This window comes from Artemia sp. Qi Xiang Cuo, chromosome 9 (genome assembly GCF_049724085.1).
Source record: "Artemia sp. Qi Xiang Cuo chromosome 9, ASM4972408v1, whole genome shotgun sequence".
Taxonomy (NCBI): Eukaryota; Metazoa; Arthropoda; class Branchiopoda; order Anostraca; family Artemiidae; genus Artemia; species Artemia sp. Qi Xiang Cuo.
In genome coordinates this window covers 18,560,570-18,575,708 of record NC_142802.1, presented here as the reverse complement: position 1 = coordinate 18,575,708, position 15,139 = coordinate 18,560,570, and the positions used below count along the sequence as shown (strand labels likewise).

Sequence of the window (15,139 nt, the reverse complement as noted above, 5' to 3'; positions counted from 1 at the left end):
AAAGAGTAAAAAAAAAAAAAAGCAAAAACAAATCACTTTTCATTCTTTTGTAAATATGGGGTCAGTACTTAGTGACTCGAAACTAGCTTCACTTCAGTAGATGAAAAGTTTTTGGTTTGGTTACCATTTGTGTGTTTGACTATCAGCATTTGAAATAACAAAATCTTTACACAACCAGCCGAAAATGGAGGTATTTCAAATTCATGTTGATAAGCTCAATCAACAAGTTGGATGAATATCTCTTAGTCTTAAGGAAGAGATCCGCCCACCCCAATTCTTCCAAGTTACTAACAAATAATCTTAGAAAGTCGAATATCGTCATGAAACTTCTCGAGAAGTTCCTAATTAAGAGACGACGAACGGAGACTAAAAGTGAGTTCTGCTCTACTTATTAACAAGATTTAACTAGAATTAACGAGAATGAGAAACTTGCAGGAGTTGGATGTTCGGCGATTGAACATGGGAAGATGGGGATTAAAAACTACTAGCGCCTATCACAATATGGCGTCCGGTGACCTCTTTAAAAACGCACAAAATTTCATAGTAGCTTAGATTATTGATATTAATCTGTGATGCTAAAGGATTAAAGCTGAAATTCTTCTATAAGTGATGAATCATCATCATTTGTTGTTTTTACTTTATCAAAATTCAGGTCTGCACACATTAGGTCTAGTTAAGCTTGGGAAAACCTGCTTCCTTTGCTCCCTTTGATGGGGATCAAAAACTACTAGCGCTTCTCATAATATGGCATCCGGTGATTTCAGAGGCAACACTGTAGCGTTACCTATATTAAAGGCCATACGGCTCCAATGTTTTATTATTAATTTTTTTTTTCCCAGTGGCACTTCATATAGAAGGGGTCGTAGAAGCAACTTCAAAGGGGGCTCTTTCGATTGGAAATCGAGACATCTAGTGTCCTTTTTAAGAGTCAAAAATGACTGGAGGGCAACTATCCCCCCCCTTGCCTATCAGTCTCCAAAATACATCCAGTCAAAATTTTGATATTGCCATTTTGTTTAGCATAATTGATTTCCAGATCGAAAATAAGTTTTTGAGGAGGACACTCCACCACAACCTTCAGGGCAAGGGTTTTAAGTTATGCCCTGGGCGCAAATAAGTTTTTTTTTATAGAAGTTGTTGTCGTAGAAACTTCAAAACAGGCTCATTCGATTGGAAATTCGAAAAGCTAGTGCCCTTTTAAAGTGATTGGAGGGCAACTAGTCCCCCCCCCCTACGCCCATCCTTCCCCTAAACACACCCAATCAAAATTTTGAGATAGCAATTTTGTTCAGCGTAGTTGATTTCCGGATAAAAAATAGAAACTCCCCCACATCCCTCAATGCAAGGGTTTTCAGTTATACCCTGGGGGCATATAATGTTTTTATAGAAGGCGTTGTCGTAGAAACTTCAAAAAAGGCTTATTCGATTGGAAATTAAAGGACTAGTGCCCTTTTTAATAGTGGATAGTGATTGGAGTGCAACTAGCCCCCCCCCCCCTCACGCCCATCATTTCCCCAAACACATCCAATCAAAATTTTGAGATAGCCATTTTATTCAGCGTAGTTGATTTCCAGATAGAAAATATGTTTTTGAGAAGGACACTCCCCCACAACCTTCAAGGCAAGGGTTTTAAGATATGCCCTGGGGGCATATAAAGTTTTTATAGAAGGCGTTGACGTAAAAACTTCAAAAAAGGCTCATTCGATTAGAAATTCAATGGGCTAATGCCCTTTTTAATAGTCAAAAGTGATTGGAGGGCAACTAGCCCCCCCCCACGCCCATCATTCCCCCCAAAAACATCCAATCAAAATTTTGAGATAGCCATTTTGTTCAGCGTAGTTGATTTTCAGATAGAAAATATGTTTTTGAGGAGGACAATCCCCCACAATGCTCAGGGCAAGGGTTTTAAGTTAAGCCCTGGGGCCATATAAGGTTTTCATAGAAGGCGTTATCGTAGAAACTTCAAAAAAGGCTCATTCGATAGGAAATTCAAAGGGATAGTGCCCTTTTTAATAGTCGAAAGTGACTGGAGGGCAACTAGCCCCCCCTCCCATGCCCATCAGTACCTCACACGCATCCCATCCAAATTTTGAGATAGCCATTTTATTCAGCGTAGTTGATTTCCAGATGGAAAATATATGTTTGAAGAGGATATTCCCCAAACCTCCTCTGGACATGGGTTTTAAGTTACGCCCTGGGGGCATACAAGGTTTTTATAGAAGGCGTTGCCGTAGAAACTTCAAAAACGGCTCATTCGATTGGAAATTCAAAAGGCTAGTGCTCTTTTTAATAGTCGAAATTGATTTGAGGGCAACTAACCCCCCTCTCACGCCCACCTTTTCCCCAAACACATCCAATCAAAATTTTGAGACAGCCATTTTATTAAACGTAGTTTTAAGGTCTGGAAATTAGATCTTTGAGGATGACAACTCTCCCACAGCCCTCAGGGCAAGGGTTGTAATTTAAGGAGTTGTAAGGGTTGTAATCAGAGTTCATGGTGAAAAGGCCTGTTTTGGATTCAAACCTATTGCAAAGTATTATATCAATGCAGACGAAAAAAATAGCTTTCTCCTGGATTATAAACAAACCTGTGTGGCAAGTTTATCTTTAATGAACTTAATTTACTATTATTCAGCGCTCGTCGCCTGACCATCACGTGTACTTCGCGTGTGTTGTTTTAAATTATTTTTGAACTGAATTTATAACGAGATGAGCGTTTCCGAGCTTTTGTATTCACTGCTGTTGAACTTTGTTTTTGAAAATTTAAGTGGTGTTGATGAAGCCGTTATTTTACGGAAAAGGAGTGGACTTTTTTAAAGATTTGGAAACTGTTAAGTCAGAGAAAGAAAATCTATGGAGTTTTATGAATGAAAATGACCCCCCTGTCAGAAGAGGTACTACTGCAAGTCATAGTCACCTTCAAGATATTATAGACCTTATGGAGAAATATGAAACCTGTTGGGAACAGCTCACCTTTTTCGACATTGAAACAAATACAAAAGTTCGTGTTATCTCTGCAGTAGTAGTTACGTACATTACAGCAAAAATAATAAGTCTTGTGCGAGTAACTTCGATAGTATCTGCCAAGATTGATTCGTACAATCTGAACTTTCCTCAAATACCTGTGATTAACCAACTTGCTGCGTGTGATACGCATACTACAATTTTGATTTCCGATCTCTCACTTGAGCATGGTGACCCGCTAAAGTGAAAATCAGCAATAGACTCAATTCTGGTCATCAGCTAGTGTTCAGATTGCGAGCGACTAAAAAGCGGTGGACGGTGAATATTGAGAAATCTGCAGCTGAAGATTTTTGCCAATCAGCAAAGGAATCTCTACCTGGTTCTAGTGTGAAAGTTTTATCTAAAAAACACACTGGTGTTATTCGACAAGTCCCGTCTGATTTTGACCTTGAAATGCTACAGAACCAGTTTGGTATAATCGGGTCTAGTCGATTTGGAACAAGCAAACCGGTTAAGCTTGAATTTACAGATGCGATTACCAAAGGATCATTTCTGCAAAACAGTATGAAGATTGGTTATGAAAACTTCTGTGCTTATGAGTTCAAGCAATTGCCAAAGTGTTGCTTCAAGTGTCGTTCTCCTGGCCATGTGGAAAGCGCATATACTTGTAGCACTCCCAAGTGAGCTCATTGTGCTGGACCTCATTTATCTACGATCAGTGATCGTTGTACGGAATCTCCGAAATGTGCCAATTGTGGAGGATCTCATCCTTCTTACAGCCTACGATGCCCTGTGATTAAGAAGACCACTGATAAGGTCTATTCTCAGAAATGAATCCGGACATAAGTATAGTCTCATTTAATATTTATGGAACGAGAGGCAAGGACTTTTTTATTGATGATCTGTATGTTAATTACGACGTTGTTTGTCTCCAAGAACATGTACTGACTGCCTTTAGTGAAAATTTTCTGAGACGAAGCAGTCATCACGTTGTTTTTGTGCGTCCAGCTAAAATTACGCGTGGCCGCCCTTCTGGCGGTTTATCTTGGATTTTTCAGAAAAGTATTTCTGTTGTGAGTCCACTGCTTTTCCGTTCAGATGACTCTTTTCTGGCGGTGCGTCTTAATAATGTTGTACATATCAATGTACATCTGCCATATATTGATCGTTTAAATCTTTCCCTTCAGATATTTCTCTTGTGCTTGTAATGGTCTTAAAACTTTAATTCAAAAGATATCGGATAACGGGTTGCATTTTGTTATTGCTGGTGATTTTAATACCGATCTGGTTTCTGATAATGTAAGGAATGGTCAGCATTTTGATTCTCTCCCGGCTTATAAAATTGTTCCGAAGTTCTATGATTATATGTATATTCACCATTCAGGTAGTAAATCAGACATTGATCACGTTATTTGTTCTGCAGCTCTTGTCTGCTCGCCAGTTACGGTTCATTTTGAAGAGAATGATCTTGATCATCTTCTGCTGTCTTTTTGTTTATCAAAGTCTGTTGTTTGTTCTGAGAGTGTGTCTAAGAGTCGTGGTGTACGTTCTGAATGGTTTTATAAGCCTGATTGGAATGATGCGAATTTTTCTGTTTATCTTATAACATTGGCTTCACTTCTAAGTACGATTTATGTTCCTTATCAGCTTTTGCAGTGTGGTCAGAATTTTATTTATGCTAAATATGAAATAGACCGATATTATCATTCTATCCTTTCTGCTATGAAAGAAGCTGAAAAAATTTCTGTCCCAGTAAAGCGAATCCGAAAGAATACTCAAAAGTCTCTTTGGTCACTTGACCCTAACCTTAAGGCCTGTAAAAGTAAAGCTAAATTTTGGCTAAAAATTTGGACAGATTGTGGTCGGCCTAGGTCCGGTAATGTTTTTCTTATTAAACAGAAAACTAAATTAGAATTTAAGAAGTATCTAAAAAGTGTCCGATACCAAGGGCTTGATTTTCCATCTTCGCCTAAAGATTGGAGGAAAGTAATTAATTCAAGTAAAACAGATGATTCTGATGTAAGTGGTAATGCTATTCCACCAAGTTTTTGGCATGCATATTATTCGAAGATTTTCTTCGTTTTGAATTATTCTGTTCATAGAAAGTTTGGTGAAGCGTTTGTTAAAATTGTCCCTAGATTTCTAAGTCAGCGCTTTGTTTTGCCTATATCGCGTTGTGAAGTTTTGATTGCTTTGAATCATCTTAAGTCGAAATCCATTGATCCTGATGGTATCTTTAAACTGCATCTAACTCCCCAATGTGCTGAACTTGTGTCACATCTTGCGCTTTTGTTTCAAATGTGCTTGGCATCTTCTGTCGTCCTGGAAAGCTTTTTGTGTGGCAGCGTGACTTTAATTTTAAAAAGAGGTAAACCGCCTACAGATTGCTCTTCTGACCGTCCAATTTCTATTTCTTGCAATATTAGCAAGGTCTTCGAGAACATTCTTTTACCTAATTTAACTCGAAATATTTCTTTCTTTGCTTAAAATTAACTTGGTTTCAGACTTGGTGTAGGGTGCCAACATACTCTTCGTGTCCTTTCTTCTATTCTACTTTCTAATTCTTCTAAGGGTAAAGGCGTATATCTCTGTACACTTGATCTTTCAACGGCTTTTGATTCTGTTGTTCATAACCAGCTTTTCTTTTCTTTGGCTTTTTCTGGTGTTAATTTTTCGGTTATTTACCTTCTACGGTTTTGGTATTCTACTTCTTACCTCCGCCTGAAATCTTCTCCAGAAACAACTATTAAAGTACTTCGTGGTGTTAGGCAGGGAGGTGTTTTATCACCAACCCTGTTCAAAATTTGTATTTCTACTGTTCTAGAAAAGATCTCAGGCCCTTATTTTTCCGGTTCTACTGATATTTCTTACATTGCCTATGCTGATGACATTCTGTTGATTAGTCGTACTAAGTCTGCTCTTTCTGCGATGGTTTCCTTAGTTTTTCAGTCTTTCCTAAATATTGGTCTATCCCTGAATCTTGACAAGTGTGAATTCTTATCTTATAATCTGTCTTCGTCTACTCCTCTGGTATGTAATGAATTTTCTGTACTTTCTGTCTCTTCCTTTCGGTGGCTTGGTGTTACTGTTTCTAATTCTCTAGCTCTCTTTCGTAAACAGATTGTTGCTAATTCAGTAAGAAAAATTCAGTTCAGTTATTCAAAAATTGTAGCAAACCGTGGAAAATATAACAGAAGAGCTCTTGGGCGCTTATTCTCGACTTTTTCTGATCATTCTGTGCTTTATTTTTCGGGTGTTCATTCTGTTCTTAAGCTAAAGAATTTGAATAAGATTAAAGTTACATATTTGAAATTTTGCAAATTTCTTCCTTCTCTGCCACATTGGACCAGAAATTGGCATCTAGTTAAAAAATTGTATGTTACGAATGTAACTAAAAGGCTTGGTGACCTACACAAAAAATTTTCTGCAGATGCGTGTTGTAAAATTGGCCCTGACCACGGTCTTTTACAGTTCTTTTCAAAGTTTAATTTCATTGCTAGTGTTTGTTGAGTTCTTTTTTGTTTTTCTTTTTTATTATTATGTACTCCACTTGTACTACTTTTTGTTAGTTGTTAGTAATAAATGATTGATTGATTGATATTATTTTTTATGGAAGGGATACTCGTATAAACTTTAGAGAGGGCTCATTTGATTGGAAATTGAAAGTTCTTGTTCACTTTTTAAGAGTCAAAAGAGATTGGAGGGCAACTAGCCCCCCCACCACCACTCCTCCACGCCCTAAATGCATCAGATAAAAATTTTGTTAAAAATAGTTGAAAGGTTAAGTAACAAAACTCTGGCGTCGACAAAAACCCCCAGGACGCGGGGGCAGGAAGGGATTCTCGTATAAACTTCAGAGAGGCCTCATTTGATTGGAAATTGGAAGTTTTAGTCCAGCTCTTAAGAGTCAAAATCGATCGAACGGCAAATACCCCCCACGCCCTTTTTCCCCCCCCCTCCCTCTGAACTAATTCTGTTTATATCTGAAGGCCCAACGAGAGTTAGAATATTTTGGTATTAACACACACCTATAAGGCATCTGCTCTCTTCCCTAACAAGGAAAGAAACAGAGTGTAAGGCAGTGGCGGATCCAGGGGAGGGGCAAGGGGGGCATCCCCCCTAACGAGTCTAAAGTAATGTAATTTACTTGATAAACGCAAGATTGCGTTTATTAAACTTGCTCCTAACGCAAGTTTATCGAATCAACCTATTTTGCGTCCCCCCCCCCCCTAAAAAATCCTGGATCCACCCCTGGTGTAAGGGCCCTATAAATTTTAATTTGTAATTCAATGAACCCTGTTCCAAAGTTTATGCGACCGCCTCATCCACATAAAGTGCCCCTGGAAAAATAAATAATTATTAATTCATTGAACCCTTATGGCTCTTTACTTAGGTAATGCTATAGCATTGCTTCTGACCTAAAAAATTGAGTAGAAATTTCAGCTTCCATTTTTATGAATATCCGAAATTATCTGAGGGGAAAATGTTTGGGGGAGCATATTCCACGGCTGTGAAGTTTCTTCTGGACGAGATTTAACACGGGGGGAATTATCAGCAGGAAAAAAATTGTCGTTGGAAGGAGGAGGAATTTCCCAGGGGTGGGTTTTCCAAATGTGAATTATTCAGTGAGGGGACGACTAAAGCCATTCGATAATATTCCAAATTTTACATCTGAAAGTAACGGAAATAAAGAATCAACGGAAATGTCAGAGATAGCACTTCAGGTTCCTTTAGACGATTTTGTTCGTGTCTTTTGAAAAAAGACATTTTCAAAAGACAGATTAATTTCATTTGTATTACTTTCTCTGTGGCTGCTCAATTATGCATGTGGAGTGGGATGCACTTCCCCCCACCACTTTTTCCACTAAAGTTTAAGTTTTTATCTAAAGCCTTAAAAATGAACGCAATGCGATAAAAGTATAACTAAAAATAACATATATAGAATAATATATGCACATAACGCGGAAGAATTAATCAAAATTGCATATTATGAGTTGAGGTTCACCCAAATGATGGGCCAGGGGGCTCACCTTTCCACAATCTATGAAATCAATCCTGCAATAACTGGAAATATAAAGTATTTTTGAGTATTTTAACGTCTTCCACAACTCAAATGGTCCAACATTCTACATCCCAATGAGTCTGTCTGATCTCCTAAATCGGGAACAGCGGAGATAAGTGAAGTTTCGCCCCGTATTGGATGAGTCTCCAACCTCACCCTCCCCTTCTCCTACTGTCTACGCTAAAGTTTTCTTCCTTCTGCCAACTACGCCGCCCCCACCCCAAAGACTTTAATGAGGTAAAGTTTTGTATGGGAAGAACACATAGTAAATCTATTATAATTATCCAATTATAAGGTTAAAATACAAACTCTGCGATAGATGCAAAATTGCTTTGGCACACAAAATCCTATTAAGGTCAATTCCAAACAGTCGTGATCCCTTTGTGTCAGCAAGTGAAATGGTCAAAACACCCTTATTGGAGCTATTTTTTCAATCCATTAATTGTTGCCAATCGCTGTCCACAAGTTATGCAAGCTGTCTATTGTTCATATATACATTTATTTATTCTTTAATAGTAATTTCTAGTCGTTTTGAGTTTGAATTTTAACAGGTTTTCATATCTCCTGAGCTTAAGTTTAAAATGGCCTTTACATTTCTTTGAAAAAATTATTTTTCGGAAAGTTCTTTTTTTATTAATCTTTAAAAAGCACAAAATTTCATAGTAACTTAGATTATTGATATTAATCTGTGATGTTATACGATTAAAGCTCAAATTCTTCTATAAGTGATGAATCATCATCATTTGTTGCTTTTACTTTATCAAAATTCAAGTCTGCACACATTAGGTGAGGTTAAGTTTGGGAAAATCTGCTTCCTTTGCTCTCATAAATTTTAAAATACTTGAAAAGATACTGAAATTGTAGCGCCTTTGGGCAGGTTACAAAATGAAAAACTTTAGAAATGCAAGATGCCGTTTTTGATTATTTTTTCCGACACTAGTGACAGTTTCTTAACGCAGTCTGATCAAATCTATACATCAAGCTAAATAAAAGATATAGGGGAAGATCTACACATCACTCGGCAATATACCTTCTAACAATCATTATAATAGAAGTTTTCACCTTGATCACTTATAACAAACAAATTTAAATTAAACGAAAATACAATTAAACCACTTTTCATTTAACAATACTCTACAAATAATATTTTGACAACCCGGAATCAGAACTAGATATAGTAGTGCCCGGTACTTAGCGATACCAGGGGATCGATAGTAATGAAAAGTCACTACTTTCGATACACAAATATAAACCTTCTATATTGTTCTAAGTAATTCTTCTACACTTCTAAGTGATAATCAACTTCTTTTCTTTTCAGGAACTATTTTAAGAAAGAATCTAGTCCAACAAAGTAGGCTTAGATTATCTTGGGGAAATCATGGCAAGTTAAGTAGGTTAATTAACTTTAAGCTGGTAGGCCTACAGAAACACAATTTTTCTTTCTTCGCCCTTCCATACATTTTAAGGTACCCTAAAAGCCAAAAATTTAGCGGTTTAAGGTAATCAAAAAGGAATAAAATCACCCGAGAACTAGATGGCGTCGGTGTGCTTTATTCTCGATACTCGTTACTCTCCTCCAGAATATAAACCCGATGAGAAAAAACAACAACTCGAAAACAGATGTTCTTTGCCCGGTGAGATTTATCATATGCCAGAGATATATCATATGATCAAAATAAAATATGAGGCAATAAACTGTCACAAATTAATCACATCAACCAGGAAGAAATGGGTCAAATGATACTCTGGCGTGTGAAAAGACATTTCTGTGCAACAATAAACAGCAGACAGGGGAAAAAGTGCACTAATAAATCATAGTTCCGGAAACTAAAAGGTGTCTCTGATATGTTTTACAAAAATTAGCAAACTTGGATCAGAAAGTACGCAATTTATTTGACAGACATTTAAAATTATGGGAAAATCGTAAAATTGTCTTAATAAGACAATAAATTGTCTTAAATTGTAAAAAAAATTACTCTAATTTATAATAAATTAAGGCACTACTACTACTAGCGATTTTTACTCTAGTTTATTAATTTTAACAATCTAATATAACAAATATAATCTAATTTAATCTAATTTAACAAATTTTAAGAAACAGGATCGAAATACTTGCACGGTTTTCTTATTTTTCATTCTATTTTCGTATTTTCTGATCCAAATGTGACGTGATTCTTTATTCCCGAGATTATGAAGGTAAAATGACAAGAGAACGATGCATGTAAAAATTGATATGATTTGTAAATCAAAACTAATATTGAAATACTGACACACAAATGAAACACGTGATTTCTTTAATTGGCAGTATGGAATTTGATGTATTTTGACATTCCCATAAAATTATCTTTTTAATTCAAATGCTTTCCAACCTTTTTTTAATTCTTCCTGAAATATATGCTTATTTCGAAATATGATTCTATTTAGTTTTTGTAGTTTTGTTTTATTTTTCAGGATTCATAAAGGAAAAGTCATCAATCTTATTAGTTTATCTGATCGGCAGAATAAGCATAGAAAAAAACAATAACAAATAACAATAAATATAAAAAAAAACAACAGAATTTGAACTTCGAAATCACACAGCAATAACATGTTACTGGGTCCAAAACTAAATGACGCATCTGACACTTTACAGAAATGGTTTACCGTGCTTCAGAAAGTCATCTACGAATTTTCAGTTTGATGTGTAATAGTATATCATAGTCCTATTTGTTTGATTGTTTTCTGTTGTTTTTTTTTCGTTTCACTGGAAACTATTTGCATATGTAGACTTTTATATTCTAATCAACTTTTATAAGGTATGTACTTCCATTTTATTTTCTTCTTTCTGTGAATCCAAAACAGGAAATTCATCGATGTTATTACTTTTCTGGTAGACAGGCTGTATTTATATGCTGTCATACATTATTATACATTCCGTAACTTCAGTTACATAGTACTACATCGCCTAATCTGTTTTATAATAGATTACTTTTTCCCTTTTCCTTTTATACATTTTCCCTTTAAAAATTATACTTTATTTCACTATTCATGCAAAGACACCTAGAAACTTCTATTTGACTTTGATTTTCACTATATAAGAAGTGGTGAACATTGAGCCCCGCAGAACCTGCAATTGTTGGTAGAGATGGGGCTGGAAAGGCTTTGGGCAGAAGGACTAACATAATGTCATTACGACATGTTGGTGTAGAGATGTGGTGTTCGTTGCCCAACAGCATAAAGAATCAATTTCACTAAGTTCGTTCCTAAGATATATTAAAAATAAATCTTACTGAGTACATTAAAAGTTTTTATTTGTTTTTTGTTGTGTTTTTGTTATGTTCTTTGATTATTGTTGTTTGTTTAGTTTTCCTGCTTAATGTTCTGTGAAAAACCTGTTTGAGGCGACAGCCATGTTGGCAGTACGCGAGTATGTTAATGTAATGTTTTAATCAATTCAACTAAAAAAATGCTTAAAGCGGCATCAAATGTCAAATACCCTTTAGTTACTTTTATACAAAAACAGTCCAACTAGTATATATTCATCAGCTCCAGCTGTATGGTGTTGGACACCGTAGTTGGACACCGTACAGCTCCTACTCTGTTCTATATACTATGTACTTTTTTCCCTTTTAAAAGATATACTTTATTTCCCCATTGAAATATTTTTGGAGATGAATCCAACAAGTCTTAAACATCTGTTACACGAGTTGCTTAAAATTCATTTCCTTTTCAATCAGGTTCAAGTTCCTCATGCATTCATTCCCTCGAAAAAGCAACAGAAAGAAAATACAGTTTCCCATAGTTCCTTCCATGCAGATAAATTCCCAGAGCAGGGACTGATTGCAAACTCCACATCGTTTTGAATAATGGTTTTCAGTCCAGTTATTTAAAATTCCCGGAGAACAAAATAAAATCTTTTAGCAGGAAAAGTTTTTTCTAAGTGAATTTATACACAGAGAAACAGAGGGACCATTTGTAAAATGCCAGGACTGTGAAGCAAGGCCGTATCCAGGGGGGGGGGGGGGGGGGTTACCCGGTTTGAACCCCCCCCCCCGAAATTTTTGACCGAGTCGAAAATAAGTCAAAGATTAGTAAAACCTAGGTACAAATCAGTAAAATTAGTCGAAAACTGAGTCAAAAATTAGTAAACCCCCCGAAAAAGTCAAAAATTAGTAAACCCCCCCCCCCAGAAAAAAAAATCCTGGATCCACCCTTGCTGTGAAGTGCCTGCTAGTGCCAGGACTGGGAAGATCAGTAGTCCAGTATATCCTGGGGAAAGTCTATTTTGAGTGTAGATACCTGTACACCAAATTTCAAATGAATATCAGCAATTTCGACTTTTTGGTCATTTCCACCAAATTGACATTTCTTCCAGATGCCTTCAACAACCACTATCAGCCATTTATTAGTTCCAGGAAAATTGGGAGCACACTGTTAGCGCAATGAGAAAGTGTCACTCATTTGGAGGTTCCAAGTTTATTTTGTACATACTCCGGAGAGAATTTAGTCCTGTAAAAGTTGCTGCTTTTAAGAATTCAGTAAGTTTTTTCCCCTTATTACAGGCTATTGAGCCTTATTCATTTAGATCTATTAAAAAGCAGTTCCTAACTTCAATAAATCAATCTTCTTGGGAATAATAAAATCACTTAGTTGCACTTCTGTCTCCTACTGCTTTCAAGTCCACGTCCACATCCACATCCACGAATAGGTACGAGATTCATCGAAAATACACTAAATCAACTTTGGCTCCACCTAGGCGATAGGGATGAATCGTTTCTCCCTTAAAATATATCACAGTGACCTTCCCTAAGAAAATTTGAAAACTTAGGCCGTAAGTTTCGATTTTCGAGGCATCGGATCCTATCTCTATATTAAAGCATAGATTTTTTATTACTAACAACATAATTAAATCCAAAAACGTTGGGGCAAAAGGTTTGGCATCTGCAATAGGCGCCATAATCACTCGATAAACTGATAAAAACACCAAGGGCAGATCCAGAATTTTTTTCGGTGGGGGGGGGGTTACTAATTTTTGAATTTTTCGGGGGGGGGGGGGTACTAATTTTTTACTTTTTCGGGGGGGGGTACTAATTTTTGACTCAGTTTTCGACTAATTATACTTATTTTTACCTAGGTTTTACTAATTTTCGACTCGATCAAAAATTTCGGGGGGGGGATTCAAACCGGGTAACCCCCCCCCCCCTGGATACGGCCTTGAAAAACACCAAAAAACTACAAGTTTTTTGCCCACAACTATAGTACAATGACCAAAAATTGTCTGTTTTTTTCGTTTAAATGTTAGGGAAAGAGATGTTTTAACTTATAACAAGTCACATCATTATCAAACAAATTCATGAAAGTGTTGAAATACTAACCCTTTCATGCAAGTATATTGGCAAAAAAATGGCACCAATTCTGTTGAAAAATCATATTCAGAAGGTGATATTCTTAGTAAAATATGCTACTTAGCGTCCGAATATTTTACGATGGTTCAAACTAGGACTTAAGCATGAATATTTTTCAATGAATGAAAGCCAAATAAGAATATATTAAAACAATAATGGATTGCCTACCTACGTAACCAGGGGTTCCACAGGCTGTGGCCATGATTCCCGAGTCCTCCATTTTTGAAAGTCCAAAATCACTGATCATTATTTTACTATCTTCATCTGGACAATAGTACAACAAGTTTTCTGGCTAGAAAAATAACATTTAATATAATTTAATAGCTTTGTATTTAACACTTTACTAAATAACATTTAATATTTTACTTAAATAACATTTAATGTAGTTTAATAGCTTTATACTTAGTACTTTACTATTTTCGAACTGTCAATTTTATCAGGTGAATCCAAGCCCATCATTTTACAATGTAAGTCGAACTAGCATCTAGAAATAGATCTAACCAAACCCCAGATGCTAGTTATCCGAACTAATTGAAGGGTGACCAATTAGGATGATTTACGAAAGTTTCATAGAAAGGTATCTTTAGAATTATGACGCGAAACTCATAGCCGGAGTTAAGATTTTTTTCTTAGGGGTGAGGCAAATGTGGATTTTGCCGCCGCCTGCTGTACCACCAATACGGTAAATATTACAGTTTTTGCCCAAAAACATTACAATTTAAGCTTGTTTTACCGCCCCGGGCGTTCCACCCGGGGTACTTGCCCCCTCTAGCTCCCCTAGATCCAGCCCTGGGGAAACTTCAACATCGGCTGGCAGTGGCGTAAATTCACGAAAATGTGTAAGGGGCGGCGGCATGCCTTCATCAAAATCTAGGGGGGGGGGCTTTTTTATTTCTCCATTTGTTTCAATGAAAACAAAAATAAAAAGGCTAGTTTGATTAGACATACAAAAAAACTCAAAATCTCCGGAGAGGGATCTATCCCTGACCCCAACGGGTTTTAAGGCCTGTGATAGAGGAACTCATTGTCACCAAACCTTTACGAAAGTCAGCTCAGCGGAACGAAAAATGAGTTAATTAAATATTGAGTTATGCGAATTTTCGTCAAACTAAAGCATATTGTTTCTATAAACATCCTTGTTTCTGTTCCTTTTCTTGGATGGAACAATCAATTTTAATTTGTAGATTTATTGTTCATTTCCTGGCTTGAATAATTACGAAACGGGATCAATTAATTATTTATCACCATCGTAGATAGCTAATGAGACCATGATCGACTTCCTGTCAGTTATTTAGGAGCTTCATAGAATGGATGATTAATCCAAACCTGTTCATATTGAGACGCAAGAATTAACGATAAAGATTTATTCCATTTTAAAAGCCTTTCCGTTTTTGTTAATTTTAGAAGTAAGGGTGTCAGTGACAAAAGTTTAAAATCCCATATTTTCAGTAACGCAGGTCCGAGATGCCACTTTTTTTTTAATTCTTTGAACAATGGCTCAGGCACAAATTAAAAGGTATCCTATTGACTCTCGTAAATTTTGAAGAATACCTTTTTAGTATTTTCATTTTGTTTAAAACGAAGAAAATGCGTACATTTTAAAGATACTTTGGTACTATCCCATTTTGCAGGCCTCTCTAAAAAGTCAAGTTTCGTTGATACTAATGAAATAAAATAAAATAGGATGACTATATAATATTTTAGGAGCAAATTTGGGCTATATATTTGC

At 36.3% G+C, this 15,139-nt stretch overlaps 1 protein-coding gene across 4 annotated transcripts in view; it reads right to left on the bottom strand.

The window, feature by feature from the left end:
- The window catches only part of CaMKI (Calcium/calmodulin-dependent protein kinase I), a 117,655-nt gene that overhangs the window by 45,821 nt on the left and 56,695 nt on the right, over positions 1-15,139 (bottom strand). For all 4 annotated transcript variants that reach the window (XM_089094326.1, XM_089094327.1, XM_089094329.1 and 1 more), the window contains exon 6: positions 13,579-13,702. In XM_089094326.1, the coding sequence (XP_088950452.1) occupies positions 13,579-13,702 (124 nt within the window). The remainder of the gene's footprint in view (positions 1-13,578; positions 13,703-15,139) is intronic.